The sequence below is a fragment of the Chenopodium album genome, chromosome 14, assembly GCF_948465745.1.
Source record: "Chenopodium album chromosome 14, dcCheAlbu1.1, whole genome shotgun sequence".
Taxonomy (NCBI): domain Eukaryota; kingdom Viridiplantae; phylum Streptophyta; class Magnoliopsida; order Caryophyllales; family Amaranthaceae; genus Chenopodium; species Chenopodium album.
Genome location: NC_137847.1, coordinates 18,209,125 through 18,231,742, shown reverse-complemented (window position 1 = coordinate 18,231,742; position 22,618 = coordinate 18,209,125). Strand labels below are relative to the sequence as shown.

General features: G+C 34.1%; 1 protein-coding gene and 1 long non-coding RNA gene across 3 annotated transcripts; one reads left to right on the top strand and one right to left on the bottom strand.

The window, feature by feature from the left end:
• Positions 1–457: 457 nt before the first annotated feature.
• On the top strand, positions 458–3,899 carry LOC145579047 (uncharacterized). Its single transcript, XR_014098981.1, has 2 exons — positions 458–687; positions 3,591–3,899. It is a non-coding gene; the product is annotated as an uncharacterized LOC145579047 (long non-coding RNA).
• A 5,718-nt stretch (positions 3,900–9,617) lies between these two features.
• Positions 9,618–13,721, bottom strand: LOC145579045 (protein CHROMOSOME TRANSMISSION FIDELITY 7-like). 2 transcript variants are annotated; one of them, XM_081636324.1, is made up of 6 exons: positions 13,559–13,719; positions 13,203–13,446; positions 13,023–13,118; positions 12,822–12,890; positions 12,361–12,710; positions 9,618–10,096 (listed from the first exon to the last, which is right to left on the bottom strand). In XM_081636324.1, exons 1-6 carry the CDS (start codon positions 13,693–13,695, stop codon positions 9,970–9,972), a joined length of 1,023 nt encoding a protein of 340 aa, XP_081492450.1. In that variant the 5' UTR covers positions 13,696–13,719; the 3' UTR covers positions 9,618–9,969. The 2 variants fall into 2 exon arrangements, with proteins under 2 accessions (XP_081492450.1, XP_081492451.1); XM_081636325.1 differs by having other exon boundaries at positions 9,976–10,104; positions 13,559–13,721.
• Between the last annotated feature and the right edge of the window lie 8,897 nt (positions 13,722–22,618).

The following is a 22,618-nucleotide window of genomic DNA, read 5'->3' as shown; positions in this document are numbered from 1 at the left end:
ATATCGATGGTGAAAGTTGCGTCTCGACAAAAGAAAACTGAGGGAGTACTAAATTAGAGACGCTAGTTTAAAATTAGACCAGGTGATGAACCCTAACATAAGAGAGTCCCACTAGTCGCATAGTCCCTATATGCAAAAATGCATATAGGAGGGCAAAAGTGGAAAAGCGCTGAGGTTTGACATCCAGAATGGTACTTTTTATGGTTACAGTGGTACATTTTTTGTACTATTATGCATGTATATTGTACCATTAGATCTTAGTACTACTATTATATCTCACAATGGTATAATATTTTGATGTACCATTTACATACTTATTTGTACTATTAGCATAATATTTATACCACTACAACTTTTAATGGTACTATTTACCTATCAAATGGTACTTTATACTCCAACTACAACTTCAACTTTATTACTACATTGCCATCCTATATGCAATGTTTGCATATAGGAGCTATGCGCCAGACCTTCTCCAACATAAGAAGGTTCACATAGTCGGAGCTTACAGAAAAATGGCAACTGAAGGCAAACCAAACGCAAGCAATGGAATTGGTAATGGAAATGGCGGAGGATTCAAAGCTAAACTAAACCACTTCCTTCACAGTGGAGAGAAGAAGCACGTCTTTGTAGGATTGACCATTATTACTGCTGTTTTCGCCGTTCCTTGGTACTACATGACCCGAGGTCAATTCTTTCTCTCTTCTCTTTCATCTTCTGTTTATGCTCTTTCATCTTCTGTTTATGATTCATTTGTGCAATTCTTTGTATTGGGTTTTTATCATTTGGGTTTTTCTTGCATTTATTTTGTTGGGGTTGAATTTGTTAATGGAGAATTATGAATTAGGCTTTTAGATTGATAGTTTTATAGATGTTTGTTTTTAATTGTTTTTCTGCAGGATTATTATGATTATTATTATGATTATTTGAGCTGTTAATGGTTCCAAAGAGATGTGTTGTGTTTCCTTTTGATTCAGTAATGTAGAGGTAGAGGACTTGTAAGGTTGTCAAATGTTAAGAGTAATTGAAAATGAATGATTTTGAGATTGGCGAGCTCTAGTAAGTTGGTCAAGGAATGAGCCTTTTTTAACAAGATTTACGGGTATATCACAGTAATTGAATTGGAATAGCCTCTTTCATGGGCTATGTACGTGCAATCCCTGTTATACTATTCCGTCCTTAGTTTGATCATCTTTAGAGGTGTTTGATAGACGTTGCTGATTGATTTTAATGGAATTGTTTGGATGCAGATGTAATTAAACATCTTTAGAGTATGAGCTAGTTTAGTATTCCTGGTTTCGTGAACTTTTAACCCGAGTTTTCAGTTTGATTCAATTGGCTTTATCACTTAGGCTCACATTTTGGTTTGGACCATCAATTCTAGCACTAGGCCACTGATAATATTAATTACAGTTCTTCACATAATAACAAGCAACTGGTGCATTAACCCAAAGACTAATTATGCATTGATCCCTCTGTCCTTTGCTTAAGAAATTCACAGTTGATCAAATGGGTTTGGGAAGAAGAAGAAGAAGAATGAAAGTGATTGTTCTGTTTTGCTGTATCATTAAATCAAATCCTACATAAATGATTGAGAAATTGTAATTGCTACAAAGGTCTGTACCCTTTATTAGAAGTGATTTTTAGATGGCTTCAAGTGTACCATCTCAGCAAAAGAATCACACTGATGAAGGGTGTCATTTGACGAGAATCTGTAACAAGTACATGATTGCTGGGTTATATCAATAAGAAATCGTACTATTGACAGAAGGAGAAGGGTGTCATTTGATGAGAATATTTTATGTGTAGTAGTCTTTTGTATTATTCTGATTATAGGCTTCAATTTTATCAGTCGTTCTTTTCTGATAACTGCATCAACCATATAGAAAGAATTGATGTATGCATAAGGCCCAACTGATTGTATTCTTGCAATGATGCATATTTATGCTCTAATGGTTTCTGCGCATGTTACAATCTTCTGCTTCAGGTACAATTAGAGTTTCCTTAGGGTCCATATTTTGACTTGTCAACCTCCAGACTTAAACACCATGGACTTGATAAATGAGTTACAAATTATAGGCTGCGTTTGTTGTGGGTTTCAATAACGGGATAAGGAAACTTCTCTCTTACTTCTCTATTGTTTGTTTTTTTTTTTCCTTTTCTCTATAACCAGTGGTCCTGAATCTCCCTGTGATGGCCATAGGGAATGGTTCCGACTTCTCTTCTCACCTTGATTTTTCAAATCATACATCCTCCTCTATTCCATCGTCCTCGCACATCATCTTAAACCATCCATCTCTTCTCCCGCCACTGCATAGCCTCACTGCCACTTAACACCACCTCAACAATCAATATCTCTTCACCATTGTTAGATAGAGTTTAATGTGTTGGGGAGGGTAAAGAGAGGATGACTGAGGGGGTTGCAGAGGTGTTATTTTAGGAAATTGAAGAATTAATATAAGTTCAAAGTAGACTATAGGATGATAAGAGGGTTTTGATTACTTTCCTTTCCTCTCGCTTGAATTAAACAGCCCCGTTATTTACTCGCATTGCTTAGAATGTCAGGCTATCATCCCACTTTTCAGTCGACTTGGGCGTCCTATATATTGTTTGAATTTTCTATTATTCATTCCTATTGACCATCAGAGTGATAATTATTGTTACTTCTTTTTCAACTTGTTGGCTGTCAACATATGCGTTTTTAAACTCTGGTCATATGTTGTTTGATGACCTGATATTCAACGTGTCACTTATATTATATATGCCCGACATCTATATTAATCCATTTGGAATATTAAATTGGTAGAAATTGCATTACCCGGATATTCAACCTTTAGCAACTCTTCTGCAGTATATCAATCAATCAAAACCTTAATCCCATAAAATATTTTTGCAACTTCTCAACCACCATTTTCATGAATGTTTTGGTAGATTTTCTTTTGGATGTGCAATCAAGTTAGCAGACCAACAGTTTTCTCAGTTAGAGTAGATGTATCTTGGGCAATACGTTATGTTGCACTAGTTATGATAAACAAATTAGCATTCTCTTTCCTTCAAAAAAAAAAAAAAAAAAAAAAAAAAAAAAAAAAAAAAAAAAAAAAAATTAGCATTCTCTTGTGTGCTATGGTATCTCAACCTCCATTCTGTGTATCAGAAATTGGCATTATAATGTTGGAGGTAGCTAGCCTTCAAAGTGATGGTATAGACTATAAAGCTAGTGCTTTGCTAATTGTTTATTAGTATGCACCACAATTCCTTGGTTTTGACAGCTTCTCTGCTTCAAATATCTGAATTTGTGTGAGTGCTTCAATGAGTCAGTGACTCATCTTTGTTGCGCTTGGTGGCATTGTTTAAAAACATGTTTTTGAATTTTCATTTTGAATACTTTTTACCGCCAATAATTTTTTTTTTTTTTTTAATAGAAAATGCTTTCCAAATGATCTTGCCAGAAGTGCTAGTTATGATATAATGACTCTGTTATAGCTGGCCTTCCCAGTGTTGCCATGAAAAGATTGATACTATGTTGCTATTTGTACTTAACTGTATTTTCTTTGTTGCTATGTCTGAAACTGTCTCTACCTTTTGTAAAGGATCTAAGCAACAATCTCATCAAGACTACCTGGAAAAGGCGGAAAAGGCTGACAAAGCGAGGAGTGCACGACTCTCTTCATCTGCAGCTAAATGATAGCAATCATTTGTCATAATACCTGATACGCTGATGAATCGCTCTACAGTTTTCTTCATCAGCTGAACTTTAGTGTACCAGCTTTTAAAGGATTGGTTGATTGTTTGCTCCATGAGTGCAGTCTGTTCATTTTCTTTCTTTGTTAACACAAAATTTAATTTACAGGAATAGTAAAGAGGAGGATATATTTTTTGTGCTTGATGAGAGGAAGCCATTCAGTTTCTACTTTTTGTTATGCTCTAATGCTCTTATATGCTTAATGATTCTATTGAAATCAAAATAATTAAGAGCTATAATTTAATAAATATTTTGCAAATTGCTTAATACAAAGTACATTTTATGGCAACCTCAAGTAACTTTTGCTCTTGAACTCCGAAATTTGCGAATTGCTTAATACTCTTTCAAGTCTTTATTGCAACTTTACGCAACTCTGTTATTGCTTATTATAATCATGCTCCTTTTTTATATCTGGGGCCATCAGACTGTTAATGAACTATTAAGCATTGTAGGTCGAGTAAATTGTTGTTTGCTCACTTGCAGTTACTCTATTTTACGTTCCCAGCAATTGTGACGGTTAGTGGTACACAATGTCACTTGATGAGTTAATGGTGAACCAGAAGCATAATACTCGTATGATATAGGAGCTCAGTAAATTAACTTTGAATCGATCTAGTTAGAACCTATTATCGTTAACAAAGCATATTAATGTCAAAGATATGTCAATTACCCTTTTCTTAGAGAACTCGGTACATATTAAAAACATCCTACGGATACCCAATCTTTTCTTTTTGATCATCAGCAATTCAATTTTCTCAAGGACATAGTATCCGTCGTTCATATATACAATGTTAGTTGTGTATTAAGTAGTTTGGGATGAATATTTCCAAATAATTGGCAATGAGCGTCGATGAACACTAATGGTTCACCGTCATGCTTCAATATAATTTCAATTTTCCATTGCTGGAGCTCCCCTTGCCATGATTTATCAGACAGGACTCTCTTTCTGTTCCCAGTAAACCAGAACATAAGTCATCTGATCCCAGTGTGACAGCAAAGTAAAAGTATATTGTGCACAGTAAAACAATAGCTGTTTTTTTTTTTTTTTTTTTTTTTTTTTGAAGCAACAGTGAAACAATAGCTGTTAGAATTATACTTCGTATGCATTACAATATAATACAAGTACAAACTATATTCTCTCCAAATTTCTTTTCCTTGTAAACTTTATAAGCTATCTAGCAAATCCATAACTTTAATATAAAGATATTAAACAGTTACCCAATGTTTTTAATGTGCAAGAGTTATAATATTGCGCTTTCATTGTAATGAAAAAGTGCTAAAAAGAACAAGTTATTGCACACAAAAGTGTGAACTTTTGAGAGAAAATGCAGGATTATGTACAATGATCAGTAGTTAATGGCTGAGGTCGACCTCAACCAGTACTAGATGAGGTCGACGTCAAAATTGAACATTTAGTGTAATAAAAATGAACATTTTCCTACTGAATATATTTTACAATAATTTTGTATTTCTCAATAATCAAATGTTCATTTTCATGCAGTATGATGTTCATTCTTATAAAATAATCATTTTCATGTCTTATGATGTTCATTCTTATAATAAATATTCATTTTATTTTTTAATTAATACAAATTTTTGTGTTTGTTCAATTGTATAAAATGTTCATTTTTATAATAAAGGATGTTCAATGAACATTAGCATTAATAGTGTTAGATATTAGCATTTTGTTCATTTTTATTTACAACTGAAATGTTCAGTTCGCTCACGGCCTTGACAATATTGGTTGAATGCAAGAGGATGCTGAACCTGCCTTTCACTTCTTCTCTCCTCCAGATCTAACTCATGTTTGCACTCAAGAATTAACTCACACCCTTGCCGCAACGCTACTGCAAACTGATGATGATGATGCTACTTTTCATGGGTCTCACCTAGGCCCCCCATTTAAAGCACTAATTTTATTTATTACCAGTGCTTTCCTTTGTTTACTCTTAGCTTAATTAGCTTGTTTGGTTTAGTTTGGTTCCTTCAAGTGGTTTTCATGTTTGCTAATTTTACTTCACTAGCAACATGGCAGAATTTTTTGGGTCACTACTTGAACTTCTATGGTTTCTTTCATAATGTAATATAATGTTTCAGTTCTTTGGTTAAAAAGAAATGTCCAGTTATATATATAATATTAAATGTACAATTTCTCTTTATTTTACTCTTATATTATAAACTAGTTTTGTGCCCCGTGTGATGCCCGGGTATTTTTTTTTTTATTGAATTTTAAGATAAATTTTTAATCTATATGTCAAATTAAAATATATCATTGATACAAAATTAGTTAGGAATTGATGTGCTTTTGTGACGATTTGCTATTTAGTAGGCATGTAATGACTAATAATAATGTTGGTGGAAATGTTCGAATTAATACATTAAAAAAATAAAAAATAATAGCAAAAAATAAATTAATAAAATAAATGTTCAAAGCCCGTTGGGTTGACCCGAACCCAAAACTTTGGGCAAGGGTTGAACATTTCTTGACTCGTAACCTGAAGTGATCCAATCTGAGATGACTCATGACCCGACCCTAATTGACAGGTCTACATAGTAATAAAATTCTATTAGATTGTGAAATATATTATTTTAACCGATTAGTATATATATATATTATAAATGGATGTTTTACGCTTTCAACTATTTCCCTCACTCCAAAAAATATTATGATATAAAAAATAAATTTATATGATAATTTTTTAGAATTATAATCTAATAATTTTTATCAATAAAATTATAATTCAACTTGTACATCTTAAATATTGGTAGTTTATCGAAAATAAAATTCTAAATTAACAATTTTATGCTAAAATTCTATTCAAATAGAAATCTATCCAATAAGGCGTGACACTTGGCGAAAAGTTGAAACGTCAAATGTCGCTGTCTCGTGACTCGACTAAAAGTTTAGCTTTATATGATGTTTATTTTTATATAATGCAATGTTCAGAAATAAATGTTCATTTTTTTTCTAGTAAATGTTCATTGCTGGACACGACTTTAACCAAAAATTTAGGCTAACCAACGATCTTATGGGCTTTGCAACTTTTTTCCCCACTTGCTTTAAGAGGTGATGAAATCTTAAGCAACAGGCTTGAAAGTGGGCCTGTTACTTGTAAACAAACTGAAGGGCCTTGTAATCTAAAGCCCACTTTTAAAGAGGAAGAAAAAAAAGATATAATTTTTTCCCTACACCCAAGACTAGCCACCTCTCCCTACACCCCCCATACACATCACGCAATTCTCCATGTACTCCCCCTTAAATCTATCTTTTTCTTTTTTCTTCTTTTTTTTTTTTTTTTTTTTTTTTGTATATTTCTTTTTTGTTTGCTTTCTTTTCAAGCTATGTATATATATGTAGTAACCCAACTACAATAGTTGGGTAGCCATTATGTATATATATGTAGTACTCTCTTTTCTTAATTATTTTTTTTAGAATTTATTATTGTTCTGTTTTTATTTTGATTATTATGAATTTTATTTATGGTTTAATTGCAATTTCTTCTGGTTGATATTTGTATTTGTGTTTTTAGATTTGATTGCAAATTTTTTATTCGATTGACTTGAAGTGAGTTTTATTTTTCCTATTCGACTGAATTTGTTATATGTGTCGTTATTAACAATGTATTGTTGTTTTTGTATTTTATATGATTGTTATTATGTTCAATATGATTGGTTAGTATTGATTTTTGCGGCAGTCGTGATTATTGCAATAGTTGTGGTCATAGTCGTGATTGTTATTGATCGACAGAGGAGGATGTCTTCCATTATATGAAGCAACATAAGATAAAGGAGATGATACTACTCCATCACGACCACCATGGATCAATCAGAGGAAGCATGACGACTTGAGCTAATTTGAGATGGCAATAGGGCTTAAAATTGAACAAGATAAATTGTTGAAAAACTGTAATACACTGTAATAGAACATATACTATTTTATAAATGAACATATTTTTTTAATGGTTGTAAATAAACATATAATTATTTATAATTGAACATCTAAATATAGAGAGTTAAAATTCACCTATTACGATTAACATGTCATTTGCGAATTAATTAGTTGATCAATAAAACAAAGAAACCTTCAAAAAAATTTATTGAACCTGTATCTAAAAATTAATGACATAAAAGTAATAAAATATGTTATAGAATATTCAATAATATGCTAATAAACTTATTTTTAAAAAAATTACAAATGAACATATATAAGTATGAATATGTATTTTTTTTTAACGTTCATTTTTATATGCGTAAAAGTTTATTATTACATAGAATTTTATATAAAAAAAAATAACTAATTCATGATATAATAGGTGATTTAGTCTCGATAGAGAGAGTGTGTATGAATATCGTACTTCATAATAAATATCTATTAAAATGAAAAATGGACATTTATAAATGAACATATAATTAATTGAAACTGACCATATGCATCTTACAAATTGAACATCTTTTTGTATGAGAAAGAATAAATATTCAAATTTAATTATACATTTTTTAGTATGATGACAATTAAAAGTATTAAATCTTAACAAACATCTTTTCAATTTTACAATGAACAAATATTAATTTAAATTAACATCTTATGTCATCAATATTATTACAATGTACGTTTATTAAAATGAAATGATAATACAAATGGATATTTATTAACATGAAAATGAATATTAAAATATACAATACAATTCCACACATATACTATCAAATATAATAAAACTAACAATCCAAATTCAAAAATTTTAAGCTCGTGTTATTGATTCATATTGCTTGGCGACTCCATGCATTTTTGATTTCCTATTTTTGTCGTCTTCTTTTTTTTCCTCGTTATTGTCTGGCAGCTCACTATATGTATGATTCCTTTATTTAAGTAATAGACAAAAACACATAAATTACGTATTTGTTTTAGATTTGAGGAAGATCAAAATAAGTGTTTAAATTAACAAACCAATTTTCATATGAATATGAACATGGATGAGTATAACAATTGATATGATCAATATGGAAATGAATATCTATCAGTATATAAATGAACATATATTATTGGGGAAATGACCATCTATTATTATGAAAATGAACAACTACTAATATATAAGTGAACTTATTTACATAATTCAATATGAAAATGAACATTTATTAATATACAAATGAGCATATATTAGTTTGAAAATGGTCATGAACGATAACCGTTGATGAACATGAAATATATAATGAACATTAATATGTGAATGTCCATATAGTAATATACAAATGAACATTTATATTAACCATGTAATTTTGTACTAGTTAATATATATATGAACATTTATCAAATTGAAAATGAACATACGTAAAAAAGAATTTTCACTATTATGAACTAAATTTATCTTTCTACAGTCATACAAAATAGATCAAATCATCAGAAAATTGCAAGAATTGAACTTTGTTTTCAATTTATTATCCAACAATATTCTTATCTGATAACACACCAAAAAAATTAATTTGTTGCAATTGCCTCCTATCGACACATATTCAACTGATCGAAAAATTCGTAAATTTTTTTTTAAAAAAAAAAAAAAAAAACTGATCGAACTAATATGAATTTAGCCTGAAAAAGAAAAAAAATGAAAGAGAGAGAATAAGGCTTCTAAAGTCCACTTACTCTTGTGTTCAAAAAAAAAAAAGTCCACTTACTCTTCGTATTTTTGATTTCATGCTAAATTTTTTTATTTCTTTTTTTTTTTAAAACAAAATTTTGATTTCTAATTTAGCCTCTTAAAAAAAAATTATGTGGCTTAACTGGGGTAGGTACTAGGTAGCAGTTGGATCACTTGGGTGTGGGAAAGTGTAGATAAAGCCCATGGGAGGGGGGGGGGGGGTGTAGGTAGATTTCCCTAGACTTGGGTGTAGGGTTTAATAACTAAAAAAAAGAAGGATATAACATCAGAATATATAACATCAGAATTTTATTTAGTATTTTACTTTTTAAAACCATGAAATATATAATGCATCCATAAACTTTCCTTAAAAAAATAAAAATTAAAATAAATATATTGCATCCCTAAGCTGAATAAATGTTGGGTTATAATTTGGTTCTTGAGTCTGGTAATTTGGCTACAATGGTAAGTAATTAGCAGAATGCAAAGATAATATGTTTGCAAGATATTCAGGAGCTAAAACCGGTGTGACTTCGAAACTTACAAGCTTTAATACAGCAGATACATTGGAGTATAAAATTAATAGTGGTATAACTATGTTTTGTACACCAAAAAAGATCCCGTAGCAGTATAATTGGTTGCCAATGCCTTTCCTGCAGAGGTTGGATTAGAGAATGCTAATCGCGAGTGTTCAAGAACATAGTCTGTAGAGAAGCTTTTCCTGCATGACTATTAAACATCAGAATAAAGATAATACTACTCCACTAGAATACAATTAACCAACAAAAGCAAACGAAAAAGACTGAAAGGAAAATTTATGCTGCATTAAATTACATAAATAATCTCCTCAATAACTCCCCTATCATACATTTTATGGTAGTTAGCCTCGCCAGAGTAATTTATGAAGCTGCAAGGTTATCCAGGGAATTGATGAACCTTGAAAGCAATTTAACATCAGAATGATTATGAAACATTTGAGGCAGCCAACGGTCAAAGCTCGATAGAGTAATAGTCACTCAGTTATGAGTTGATTTGAGGAGTTGAAACACAGAGTGCTGCTGTTGCTTACACAATTCTACTAGCAAGAGAAGCCAGGCAGTACAAGACTAAGAGATTATGTCTATAGGTGCTTTACTGCTTTAGTGAGTGGGTGACTGTGGAGTTTGTTCATTACAGAATCTATGGCAATGCTTGTATTGCCATCAAAAAGCATGCGAGACATTATGGCAAGTTAGACAACCGAGTCAAGGATCTTATGGCCATCAATTATTTCAAAAAAGTTGAGACTTTAGGCTCCTAGGAAGCATGCATAGTAAATATGCAATGAGTATTTATAAATGATGTTTGGGGGATCATCAAGAAGAATTCTTACTATGAGAATGTATGAGCTTCTGTCAAATGTTCTATCTAGCTGAATGACTACCAGCATCAAAACAGCTCTAAAGATGTAATTATACCTCACAGGGAAGATGAGAGCATATAAGAAGTGATAATTTGAAGTAGCTAAGTACACGCAGTAGCAAACTTTACAGACTCCATATCACCAACTCAGCAAACCAAACCCTCGTCCTGAGTGCACCCAAAAGGACACAATGATAAGCTACTCTACAAAAATCACGCCAAGCTCATCCTTACAGATACAAATACAAATGCAAAGAGGGTATGCTGAAGACAGTCATATGCTGTACTATTGCCTTACTTTTGCAGCAATTCAATGTCATAACTAAATTCTGTTTGGTGAGCTTTTAAGGAGGGAAAGGGAGGGGGAGGGAAAAATGGGAAGAGAAAGGGAGGTTGAGGTGTGTGTGTTGGGGGTGGGGGTGGGGGGGTGGGTGGGCAATAATAAAGAGATTAGGTTTATTTAAAGGGGAGGAAATGGACCCCTTGTTGGCTCATTCCCTCCAACCTTTCTTTTCTACTTCCTGTTTCTGCTGCAGACAAGGGACAACGAATCCCTGACTTCTACATCACTACCCTTAGTCACAGACTCACAGTCATACCTTCAAAGAGCATGCCAAGGCCGGACAGCAGGGAGGAGAGAGCACAAGGAGTTCAGACTTCTAATTTTGGAAGGTATGTGAGTGCATTGCAAGATTTCTATTAGCCATTATGCAAATCTGACACTTACATGATGCTAAAGTTATGGTTTTATTCTTTTCTTCTAAAATCATAATAGTTAGCATGAGAAAAGACCTACTGCAACTCCAACAACCAAATCACCTATGTTCTGTATGCAATTTGCATTCACTAACACTCTAGATCATCGTTTCACCAAGAAACCTTAATAATCCAACATATAACATCTAGCAGTAAAATGCATATCCAAAATTTCCATCACTGCCATAATGATATTTTTTAGCATCTATTCAAGGTTTAAACTTCAATGGTAAATTCATAACTCACTAACCAGACCATCTGCCTTGATTAATACAGCTCCAAGGTGCCTCATCCAGATTCCATATTCTTGCAGTAATAAGATTATTCTATCCATAGTAGTGAACCTAAGCACCTAAGCACCTAATCCCCCAGGTAATTTGATTCCAGAATCCATATTCACCATTCATGTCCTAAATAAATAGCTCCTGGTTGTCATCTCATAAAGACATATTAGAATACATGGCTTCGTCTTGTTTTCTATGGCATTTTAAACCTCACAAAAGTAAAAAGTATCGTGACTTTGCCAAAAAACTTTACTCAAGCAGAATCATTATCAATGCAATGTGAACGGCTACTGTCTCTACGGATCTAATTTGTATCTCTCTTCTTTTCTGCCTAGCACCCTAGGCATGGGTAAATGGACCAAAACAAGAATCGCTGATATTTAGTCACTATGTGTCCAATACAAGGCAGCACTCTTTTTACATAACTATAATAGGTCATTAGTAACAACTTTCTTGACATTATTCTAATCAGTCATATATTCTCATTCATGGATATCATACACAACCATATGTTAATGTTAAAGTGTTGGAAGAGCTAAGTTACCTCACAGCATCTAGCAAGTGAGTTGCAATATGTTTTCTTCGATTTGATGGACTGACCCAAATAGCTCTAATGCCACAAGAAGCAGGTGTAGCCTCTTCTTCACAGACAATGGATCCAAGTAAGTTAGAATCCATAGCCTCCGAGCTTTTATGGGTTGAGCCTTTCCTGGAAACTTCCCTTTGAAAGCATATCGTACCAAACTGCAATGTCTTTGCTTTAGCTATTACTTCTTTCCCACTAGCACTATCCGATATTTTTTGCACCGAGTCTGAAAGAAGCTTGTGTGCCTTGCTTATTGGCTCCACAATCATACATCCCACAACTCTTTGTGAGGATATAAACAAATACACCTGCAACAACCATTTAGCAAAGGCTATACTCAATAGTCTATCCGTACAGAACAACTACCGAACCACGAAATGAAGTTATAAGTCTGATAACTCTAACATATCAGTACAAACCTGACAAAGCTCATGGAAAATCCACCCATCACCGAGCTCAATCTCCATCATTTTCACAACTTCTTGTACCTAAACATAATAATATACCAACAAAAAGCTATTTTTACTGCACACTCATCTCAATCTTGTCCACAAACCCAAAAAAATTATCAACAAAGAAATAACAGCCACTTTCAGAACAAAATGAAATAAAATCTCAACCTTCTTCCGTTGAGCTGGAGGATCACGATTCGAAACAATTACGATACGATCCCTTTCGAGTTCTGGCAAATCAATCAATCGCTCTTGTCGCCAACCCTGTAAATCAATACAACAATTCAACCAATCCGAAAAAACAGAACTACTATTAAAAATAAAGGGCTAAAATTATGCAAATCTCACCTTAAATGGGATTCCATGAGTAAAATTCTTATGAAATGAATTATGAACCTTCTCATCTGTTTCATCCCCTTTAGTATACTGAATCCCACAAACTTTACAAGTATGAAGAAGAAAATCAGACTGACCCAATTCCAAATGAAATTGGGCATACTTTCTCTTCTTGTTTAAATTCTTCCCCTTCGATTTCTCACTCTTTTCGAAAAATTCTTCCCCAATTAACCCATCACTTGTTGATTCTTCAACCCTAAATTATAGGACCATATTATTAGATTTGGACCAAACTAAAGATGTGGGTATGAATAAAATTTGATTAATTGAAGCTATACATGCATAATTTAGGGAAAAAATTGAAGTACCTGGTGGGTTGACGAGTGTATTTGATTCGAATTTCTGGGTACTTTGGTGCCCTAATTCCGTCGAATAAATCGTCGGAATCAGCAGATGGAGGAGGATTTGATGAGTGTTTGAAGAATGATTCAATCTGTTTCTGCATTTCTTCCGATACTTCAAAAATCGCAATTAATTTCTGGCAGAATTCTGATGGAGTTCGAGTTATTAGCTGAATATGAAAATTACTTTGGAATTTTAGTTCCCTCCATTTTCGTTTATCTCGAATTTGGGGACTTTGGGTAAGAAAATTTTGTTTTCGCGCCAAAATGTTCAATTTTTTGGTATGCACATTTAGAGGTGTCAATTCCGACAAACGGATCGGGTTTGAGTTGGGTTAGTCTGAGTCGGGTTAGCTTGGGTCAGTTAATATTGTAACCTAAATGGGGGTTGCATTCAGCTTGGGTCATGTTTGAGTCGAGTCACGTCGGGTCATACATCTTATCAGGTTTGGGACGGGTTTAAGTCGGATCAATAACAGGTCGGGTTACATTCGGGTCGGGTGAATAATAGGTCGGATTTAATTTAGGTTTTAACGGTTAAAACAAGTTTGGGTCATTCTCGGGTTTGGTCCAAGTCAATAATTTGCGGGTTATAATCAAGTCGAGTCATTTCCAAATCGGGTCATGTTCGGGTTTGAGTTTCAAATATTGGGTTAATTTGGGTCTCGGGTTGATTTCAAGTCGGGTGATATCGGGTTCGAGTATATTTTTCGGGTCGGTTTATTAACAGTTCATGTATTGACGTTTACGCTTAATCATTATCAATTTCTTCATTTATTACATTTTATCGCTTATTTTAGGGTAAATAATTCATATAAGTTCAAATTCGAACTAATGAGATCATGTAAATTTAAGATAAGACATAAAAGTTCATATTAATCTTGATAAGATATGTTCAGACCCTGTTCTGATCTATTTTTCAATGGTTCCACTCATTTTAGGAACACAATTTCAGATTAGTTTTTATTCAAGTTAATAAGTTCAAATAAGTTTAGATAAGATATTAAGGTCATATTAATTAAGCAAGATAGGTTTAGTTTAGATTATTTTTAGAATATAAGTTTGGAAAATGTGTCATATAATGTTCGAATTTGGGTCTCAAATACTCAGGTTAACTCGGGTCTAGCTAGGATTAGTTTCAAGTCGGGTCATATCGGAATCGGGTCACCATAATTAGGTTCGGGTAAATTTTTCAGTTCGGGTCAGCTTTTAACAACTCTAGTAATAGGTCGTGTTATATTCGGGTCAGGTTAGTAACAGGTCGAGTTAAATTCTGTTTTGACGAGTTAAAACGGGTTTGGGTCAATCTTGATTCAGGTCGGGTCATCTCCAGGTTGATTCATTTTTGGGTTTGGGTCTCAAATACTCGAGTTAACTCGGGTCTAGGCTAGGTTTCAGGTCGGATTTCGGTCACCATTTTTTCGGGTTCAAACAGGTCGGTTAATAATCGGGTTGGTGTAAATTTTTCGGGTTCGGTTAGCTTTTGACAGCTCTATGTATATTCATGTAGATAGTAGTTTATACTCGTTCCGTTTTTAAATACTCGCGGAGTCTTAGAAGAAATTGGAGAAAATAATAAAATATGGAGGTAGTGGAGTAGGTGGAAGAATAAAAAATAGTAAAAAGCAAAAGTAGTTGAGAGAATTGGAAGAGAGAGAATATGAAATTAAGAACACCCTTATTCAGGAAAAAAAAATACTTTCTCTCTCAAATACATAAACCAAACAAATAATTTCTAACCCACTTGCAACCCAATCAAATACCCCACCACAGCCCACCCACAAAATCTCCAATTGTTGAACCTCGCTATTCAAATTCTTCCGTAATAAAATTCAACTGAACACAAATTTTACAAACAAATTAAAGTCATATTTCAAAAAAAAAAAAAAAGCAAATTAAATTCAATTTTTGTTAGATCAGTAAATGTGAGGACGAAATTATAGCAACATTGAAAGTAATAGGAAGAGTAGAATGAGTGGAGATTGGAAATTGGATATGGGTGAATGAGGGTGGTGGTGGTGTTGGTGATTGGGTGGTGATGGTTGTTGAAGGGGTGAGGATTGAGTGAAAGTGGCTTTTTTTTTAAAAGAAAAAAATCAATTTTTGAAAAAAAGTAAATAAATAAATAAATAAATAAATAAAAAACTATCGATTACGCTGCAACATGTGTCACAAAGGTTACCAACCAGTAACGTTCTATTTTGGGCAGATGTAAGTCAAAGGTCGTTTTATTTTGGAATAATAAAAAAGTCGTTTTATTTTTGAAAAATCGTCGAAAGGTCATTTTGTTCTTGACAATTTTTCCGAAATAAAATACATACATAATTAACAATATATTAGTCTCATGTGATATGTAATTGATTCTTAGCTTATACCGTTACTATTACTGTAATTAGTTACTCTTTAGTATTAGGAAATTACGATTAACGTTATTTGGTGCAAATTAACTAAAATTATCGTAATCAGTGTTGTTAATTGTTTACAATTAGCATAATTAGCGTTATTAATTAATTCGTTAGATTTTTTTTTGTACGAATTAATTTGTTAGTTTAAATGCGAAAAACAATTTTTTTAGGGTTTTTCTAAGCTATGCCCCCAAGTTCTTCGGTTTCTAAGTTGTACCCATGCATTTTCAAAGTTATAAGTTGTGCCCTCCACCTCACGATATTTTATCAACAATACCCTTTGACAGTCATATCCGTTAACGAAAGTTAAGTTATTTTTATCAACAATGATGTCGCGGCGTTATTAATTTGACACGTGTCTCGTTCTAATTGGTTTAACACTTTTAAAAAAATCAATAAATCAATAAATAAAATAATAAAAAAAGGTTATTGTTAACGTCAAAGGTTATTGTTAATAAAAATTAGTGAGGTTGAGGGCACAGCTTAGACGTTTGAAAAGGCATGGGCACAGTTTAGAAATTGAAGAAGTTTGGGGGCACAACTTAGAAAAACCCTTTTTTTTATTAGTTACAAATTAAAAAAAAAAAAAAAAACAACCAAGTGCATTACACATAACACATACTTAACCGTTAACAGAATTGAAATCTAATTGTATTGTTCTCGTAACGCCTAAATTTCTTCCAAATGTGCTTAACCAAATCATGGTTTAATTGCAAGTGAGCTTGTTGATCTTCAATCTCCGTTCTTCATTGCAAGTATATGTTGATGTCTACCACACGCTCATTACGATCTCGTAAGCGTCCTCGTTTGAACCACTTTGGTTGTCAATAAAGTGAAACGTGTCAGAGTTGTTCAAATACGTATCTCGCCTATCTTCAACGATCATGTTGTACAATATAATGCACGATAACATAATCTTGTGAAGTATTTGAACATCTTAAGCAAGAGACAGTTTTCGAATTATAGCGAATCGAGATTGTAGAACTCCAAAAGCTCGCTCAACATATTTCCTCGTTGCTTCTTGATGTTGTGCAAACAATTTATGTTTCCGAGTCTGCGGACTAGTGATACACTTCACAAAAGTAGCTCACTTAGTGTAAATATTGTCAGTCAGTTAATATCCCTTGTTGTATTGATGACCATTAACAACAAAGCTTACAGGAGGAGTACGCCCCTCCAACAGTCCAACACATCCTCAAACACAGGATCGAAGATCGGTGTAGCACATTTAAATTATTGTAAGAACTCGACATCCCGAAGAAGAATGCCAAATCCACAAGTCTCGATCAACAACAACCATTAGTATAAGAGTGGCTACCCCTTTTCTGCCTTGATATTGTCTTTTATCATGCCGTCGAACAAATTTTCCACTTCCAGTGCATACAATCTATGCTTACGATCATGCCTAGAAATCCACGCTCCTCTCAGATGATAGGAATGGTGTCCTTTGAACAAGTGTATTATTCCGATAGAGGGTTTGGAATTATTAGAAAGCTAATTATTCAATGAGGTCAAGTGATCGGAATGCCTAGGTGGAGGCCGCTTCCGATCAGTAATATTAATGAGTAATTAATATTACAGCTTAATCTTAACTGAACCCTTCGGGTCACACCCAAGCAACTAATGATCCGACACGACGAATTAATCCGAAAGGAATTAATAAGTCACTCGAGTATTGTGAACAAAGATGTCGGATTCCGAGCTTAGAGCGTCGAAACCGAATCTTAAAAGTCGAGCCAAAATTTAGGAATTGGCGAGACGGAAAAATGCTTCAAGTAACAAGTAAAAACCCTAGCCACGCGAAGGCTAGGGAAGCACGCCACGTGGCAGCGCACATGGCAGCACGCCATGTGGCAGCACACGTGGCAGTGCGCCACGTTGGCAATGCCATGTGGCAACGGCCGTGGACCCGGGTGACGGGTCATGGACGCGGGCCAAAAAGTGGCGGCCCAACCGAACCCAACTTGGGGCTCAAGGTTGGGTGGCACATGGTTGGCTCATAATGCACATGAGTTGCCTTGGGGAGCAAGTGAGGAAGTGATCCTCACCTAACCATGTGACACTTGTTACTTTGTTATTCCTTGGTTTATTTAGCTAAGGATTGAATTCAACATTCTTTCTATGTGGGATCTTTTTGTGAAAAAGTCCCACATTGAAAGATGAGTGGAATTCACAAGGAAGCACTCTTTATAAATAGCCAAGGCATACTTGGGATTGTTCACTGAGTAAGGTGTTAGAAAAGGCATCTCCATTGAGAAAACCTTTAAACACATATAATTACTCGAGTATTAGGTCGGGCTTAGCTAACCTCTAAGCATTGGACCTTGTCGGGGTCGAGTTGCGGGTGGATTTCCGTAGGAGGTCTTCACGTGAGCGAGACTAAAAGCTTTCCCAAGTAAGAGCTCGGGTTACGAGTGAAGCACGCTTCAAAGGTAATTAATCTTTCCTTAATTCTTGTTGTTTAAGTTAATAATGTCTTGTGGTTATATAAATTGTGAGTGTGATCTTGGCTCGGGTTTTCTTCCGCGATGAGTCGGACTCATCGAAACCCAACATCAGATTCGTAGCAACCTTTCCATATCAATATTATTTGGTCGTCTCAAGTACTGATCACCAAATTGATTGATGACACCTTCGGTAAACTTTTCTAATGCCAACTTTGCAATACTTTCGCTTATTCTTATGTACTCGTCACAAGTGTCGGGGGCTAAACCGTAAGACAATTGCCTAATTAATGTAGTGCACTTTTGTAGTGGAGACAAACCTAGACGCTTAGTATCGTCTTTCCTTTGTTGGAACCATGCATCATTTTCTATTTGCATACATAACACGTTCTAACATATGCTTGTGCATTCGAAATTTATGTCAGAACATGTCACTTGGGTAGACTAGAACTTCTACAAAGTAATCATTGTGTAACCGCACATGACCTTCTTCATGCCGTCTATCACCGCGAGGAACAGATTTGCGTGAGCGCTGTGTTGGAGGGGTTGCCATCGAGGCTAGAATTGGGAAGTAAGTGGAGGTGGTGACTGGGTTAATCATGCAATGTATTTCCCTCTCTTCTCGAGCTAGCGCTACCCTTCTATCCTCATCCGAGCTATCAGTGGAGCTTATTTCGGGGTTTTCTGTGTCCCTCGGGAGAGTTACATCACCAAGACTGGATTTTGACGCCTGTACTTGCAAAACAACAGAGACTCCAGGTGGTTGGAGTTCCGCCTCCAACGATCAAGTTAGAAAGTGTTCGGAGAATGTAATAAGGTGCAGAAGATGTATAGTGAGATATTCTCGGATTTCGAGATCAGGTGTTTTCTCTATTGTGAGAGAATTGATTGTCTTGCAATAAATGAACGTGCCCCCAAAATGAGGAGAATCTCCCTATTTATAGGGTCATTGGAAAAGATGCCCTTACCTAGGTAATTATGACCTAGACTGATTGGGCTGCACCGTCATTGCGTCTTTCTAGGGAATTGGGCCCTTTTGAGCCATTATTCTTTGATGAATATCCTAGTGCCACGTGTCTTAACTAGGTGAGCCCAAGTGGACTTCTCCAGGGCGGACACATGTCGCTATCCTATTGGCCCACGTGGTGGGGGTAAAAATCCCAAATTAGAGCTTATAATTTTGTAGGAATCCATTTTCATAGTTTGTTATTTGAAAGAGTAAAAAGTTGTTTGTTTTAGAATAAGATTATAGTTTTGATGGAGAATTCCTCATCCTCTACTAAGTTAAGTCCAATTGGACTCAACTAAGGGGTTTAAAAAAAAAGGAAAATAAAATCCTCCAAAAATTCGATAAAGTAAATGGAGTGGGGGACCAAGGGGTGAGACTAAATTAAAAGCATCCAAAAAAATCGAAAAAGAAAATGGAGTGAGGGGACCTCTAACTAATCCCTCTTTCATCCTAAATTATTGAATGGAGAAAGAGCCAATTCTCGAATTCATGGCGGGGAAAATCCCCAAATTTCCCCCCCCAATTTTTCCCTCCCATTTTTTGCACCCAAAAATAATGGAATTAGTAAGGTATTCCCCAAAGTTTTTCCTAAAAAATAATCGAAGAGGACCCAATTATTGATATTTGAAGGTGGACAAAGCAAATGAAGTAATTCTAAAATTTAGAGACGCACTACTACAAAAATGCTCAAAGAGACCTCAAGTAAGAGACCATTTAATTAAATGTTGGGTTTCTTTGTTTCAAGAGACCAAGTATTTCAAATAAGTGGTCCTAGGTAATATTTTAGGGAGACAGAAATGTACTAGAGGCCATTTATTACAAATAAGTGGTCTCTTGTATTTTTTTTATTTGATTAAAAAAATAGGAGAGACCATTTCTCTCAAATAAATGGTCTCTCTTTTTTAATTTATTTAATTAAAGAAAGAGAGAGACCACTTCTCTTAAATAAATGATTTCTTTTTTCTTTTATTAATTATTTTTTTTAAAAAAAGACCACTTCTCTCTATATATGGTCTCTCTTTTTAAAATCTGATCTACTAGTACTACACAGATTGCCAAGGTGTCAAAAACTAAATATCAAACTTAAACCTATCTTATTCTTCCACTTCCATCAAACCCTAAAATTAAAACAATCCCCCTCCTCTCTCTCTCCTTTTTATTCCGCCTCCCCTAGCCTCTCTCCTCTCTATTCTCTATCTTTTTCCAATTATGTTCTTGTGGTTATCACCCCCTCATGTGATTTTTTTTCTTCATTTTTATATGGTTTGTTAATTTTTTTTTTGTTTTGTTTTCCATTTCAATTTATATGCGATTTTTTTTAGTGATTTTAGTAGTTAGTGTGGGTGGTTTGTGGTTGTGTGTAGATCGGGATTTGGTGTTGGGTCGTGGGCATAGATCAGGGTTTGGTGTTGGGTCGTGGGTCGTCGGCGTGGGCGTGGGTGTGTATTGGTGGTGTGGGTTCGGTCGTGCTTGCACAAACCACCACAAAATATATAGTGAGGATATACTTCGGAATCTTAGGGAGATGAAGAAGCGAAGCGGGCTCGGCGGGTTCAAGTTTATGCCGACACCACCACATAGGTATTGTCGAAATTTGAGTTATTGAGTTGGGGAAGCATTTGAGTGAAGAACAGATCAAGAGATGTGAAGAATTGGGGATATTGATTGATAAGGTTGATAAGGACAAGTAGCATTTCTACTACTCATACTCATCTTGGTTTTTTTTTTTAATTTTTGTTTACTTAATTTGATTATCTTTGATTAATGTTTTTATGAATATTGTTTTTTGTTTTTTTTCAGGATAAATAGCGCAATTGAAGAAGATTATTGATTGGCGTGAGATTGCTGCACAAGATATGCTTAGAAGGCCTTTATTGTAGCTTTAATGAGTTTTTTTAGTTGAGTTTTGTGTCATTTTTGAAAGAATATTGACTATTAATGAGTTTTTAGTATTGGTTTTTGTATAATTTATTGTAAGTATTAACTACGTGTATAAATTTAAGTATAAATGAATTGGTATTTTTATTTAATTGAAAGTATATACACTAAAATACGAATAAAATTTTATTTTTTTAAAAAACAAAAAGAAAGAAAGAGACCATATATTTGGAATGCGTGGTCACAGTTTTTGAAAAATTGAGACCATTTATTTGAAATAGGTGGTCTTAGTTTTGGAAAAATTGAGATCATTTATTTGAAATAGGTGGTCTTAGTTTTTCAAAAACTGAGACCATCTATTCTAAATAAGTGGTCTCTCTTTTCACAATAAGAGACCACTTTTGATGAAATGGTCTCTTAGGCCATAGAGACCTGCGAGCTAGAGACCACCCCTAAGGTAGTCTCTTTGACTATTTTGATATGGTCTCTTTGGCCAATTTTGTAGTAGTGACGAGTTTGGCTAGCTGAATTTGGTGGACTATTGAAGAAGACCCATAAATCAACTACTGCAGCTGAAAGGGATGAGTTTTTTGGACTATTGAAGACGAGCTGAGCTAAATTTAGTGGACTATTGTAGATGAGCTGAGCTGAGTATTTTGCGAAAATTGAATACGGAGCTTATGTGAACAGAGAAAGTGAAATTATTGAGGTTAGTTATTATTTGTTCAGAATTTGGTCATTGCTGAAATTGTTAATTGTAGCTGAAATTGTTAAATGAAGATGAATTATTTAATTAAGCTATAAAAGGCACTTGAAATTGGAAAAGCCAGGAACAACATGCAATTGTTTTGGATTTGTCGATCTGTTTATGATTTGTGGATTTATTTGTGCTTAATTGTTTTGATTTTTGGACAATTGAATTTTGTGCATCTAATGAAATGATTGTTGTCTAAATTGTGCTGATGTTCATGTTGTGGTATTATGAAATTTGTCGTCTACATTTGTTGATGCACGAGTTGTGGTGTTATGAAATTGTTTTGTAAATTTGGTGGTTCTAATTGAACGACTGTAGTGGGATTTTGATTTATTGTTGCTTGTTGTGTTGTTGGTGGTTCATTTTGGTTCATGCCTGGTTTAATTGAATGATTCTACCGGAAATTATCTTGATTGCTGCTCCTTTGGTTTTTGTTAGTTGGTGTTGTGAGAATTCCCTCTCCCTAAATGTTGTTGTTTTGTTCCCATTAGCAAAATGATTATGAGTACCAGGTCATGGAGGAAGAGTCTGATTGTA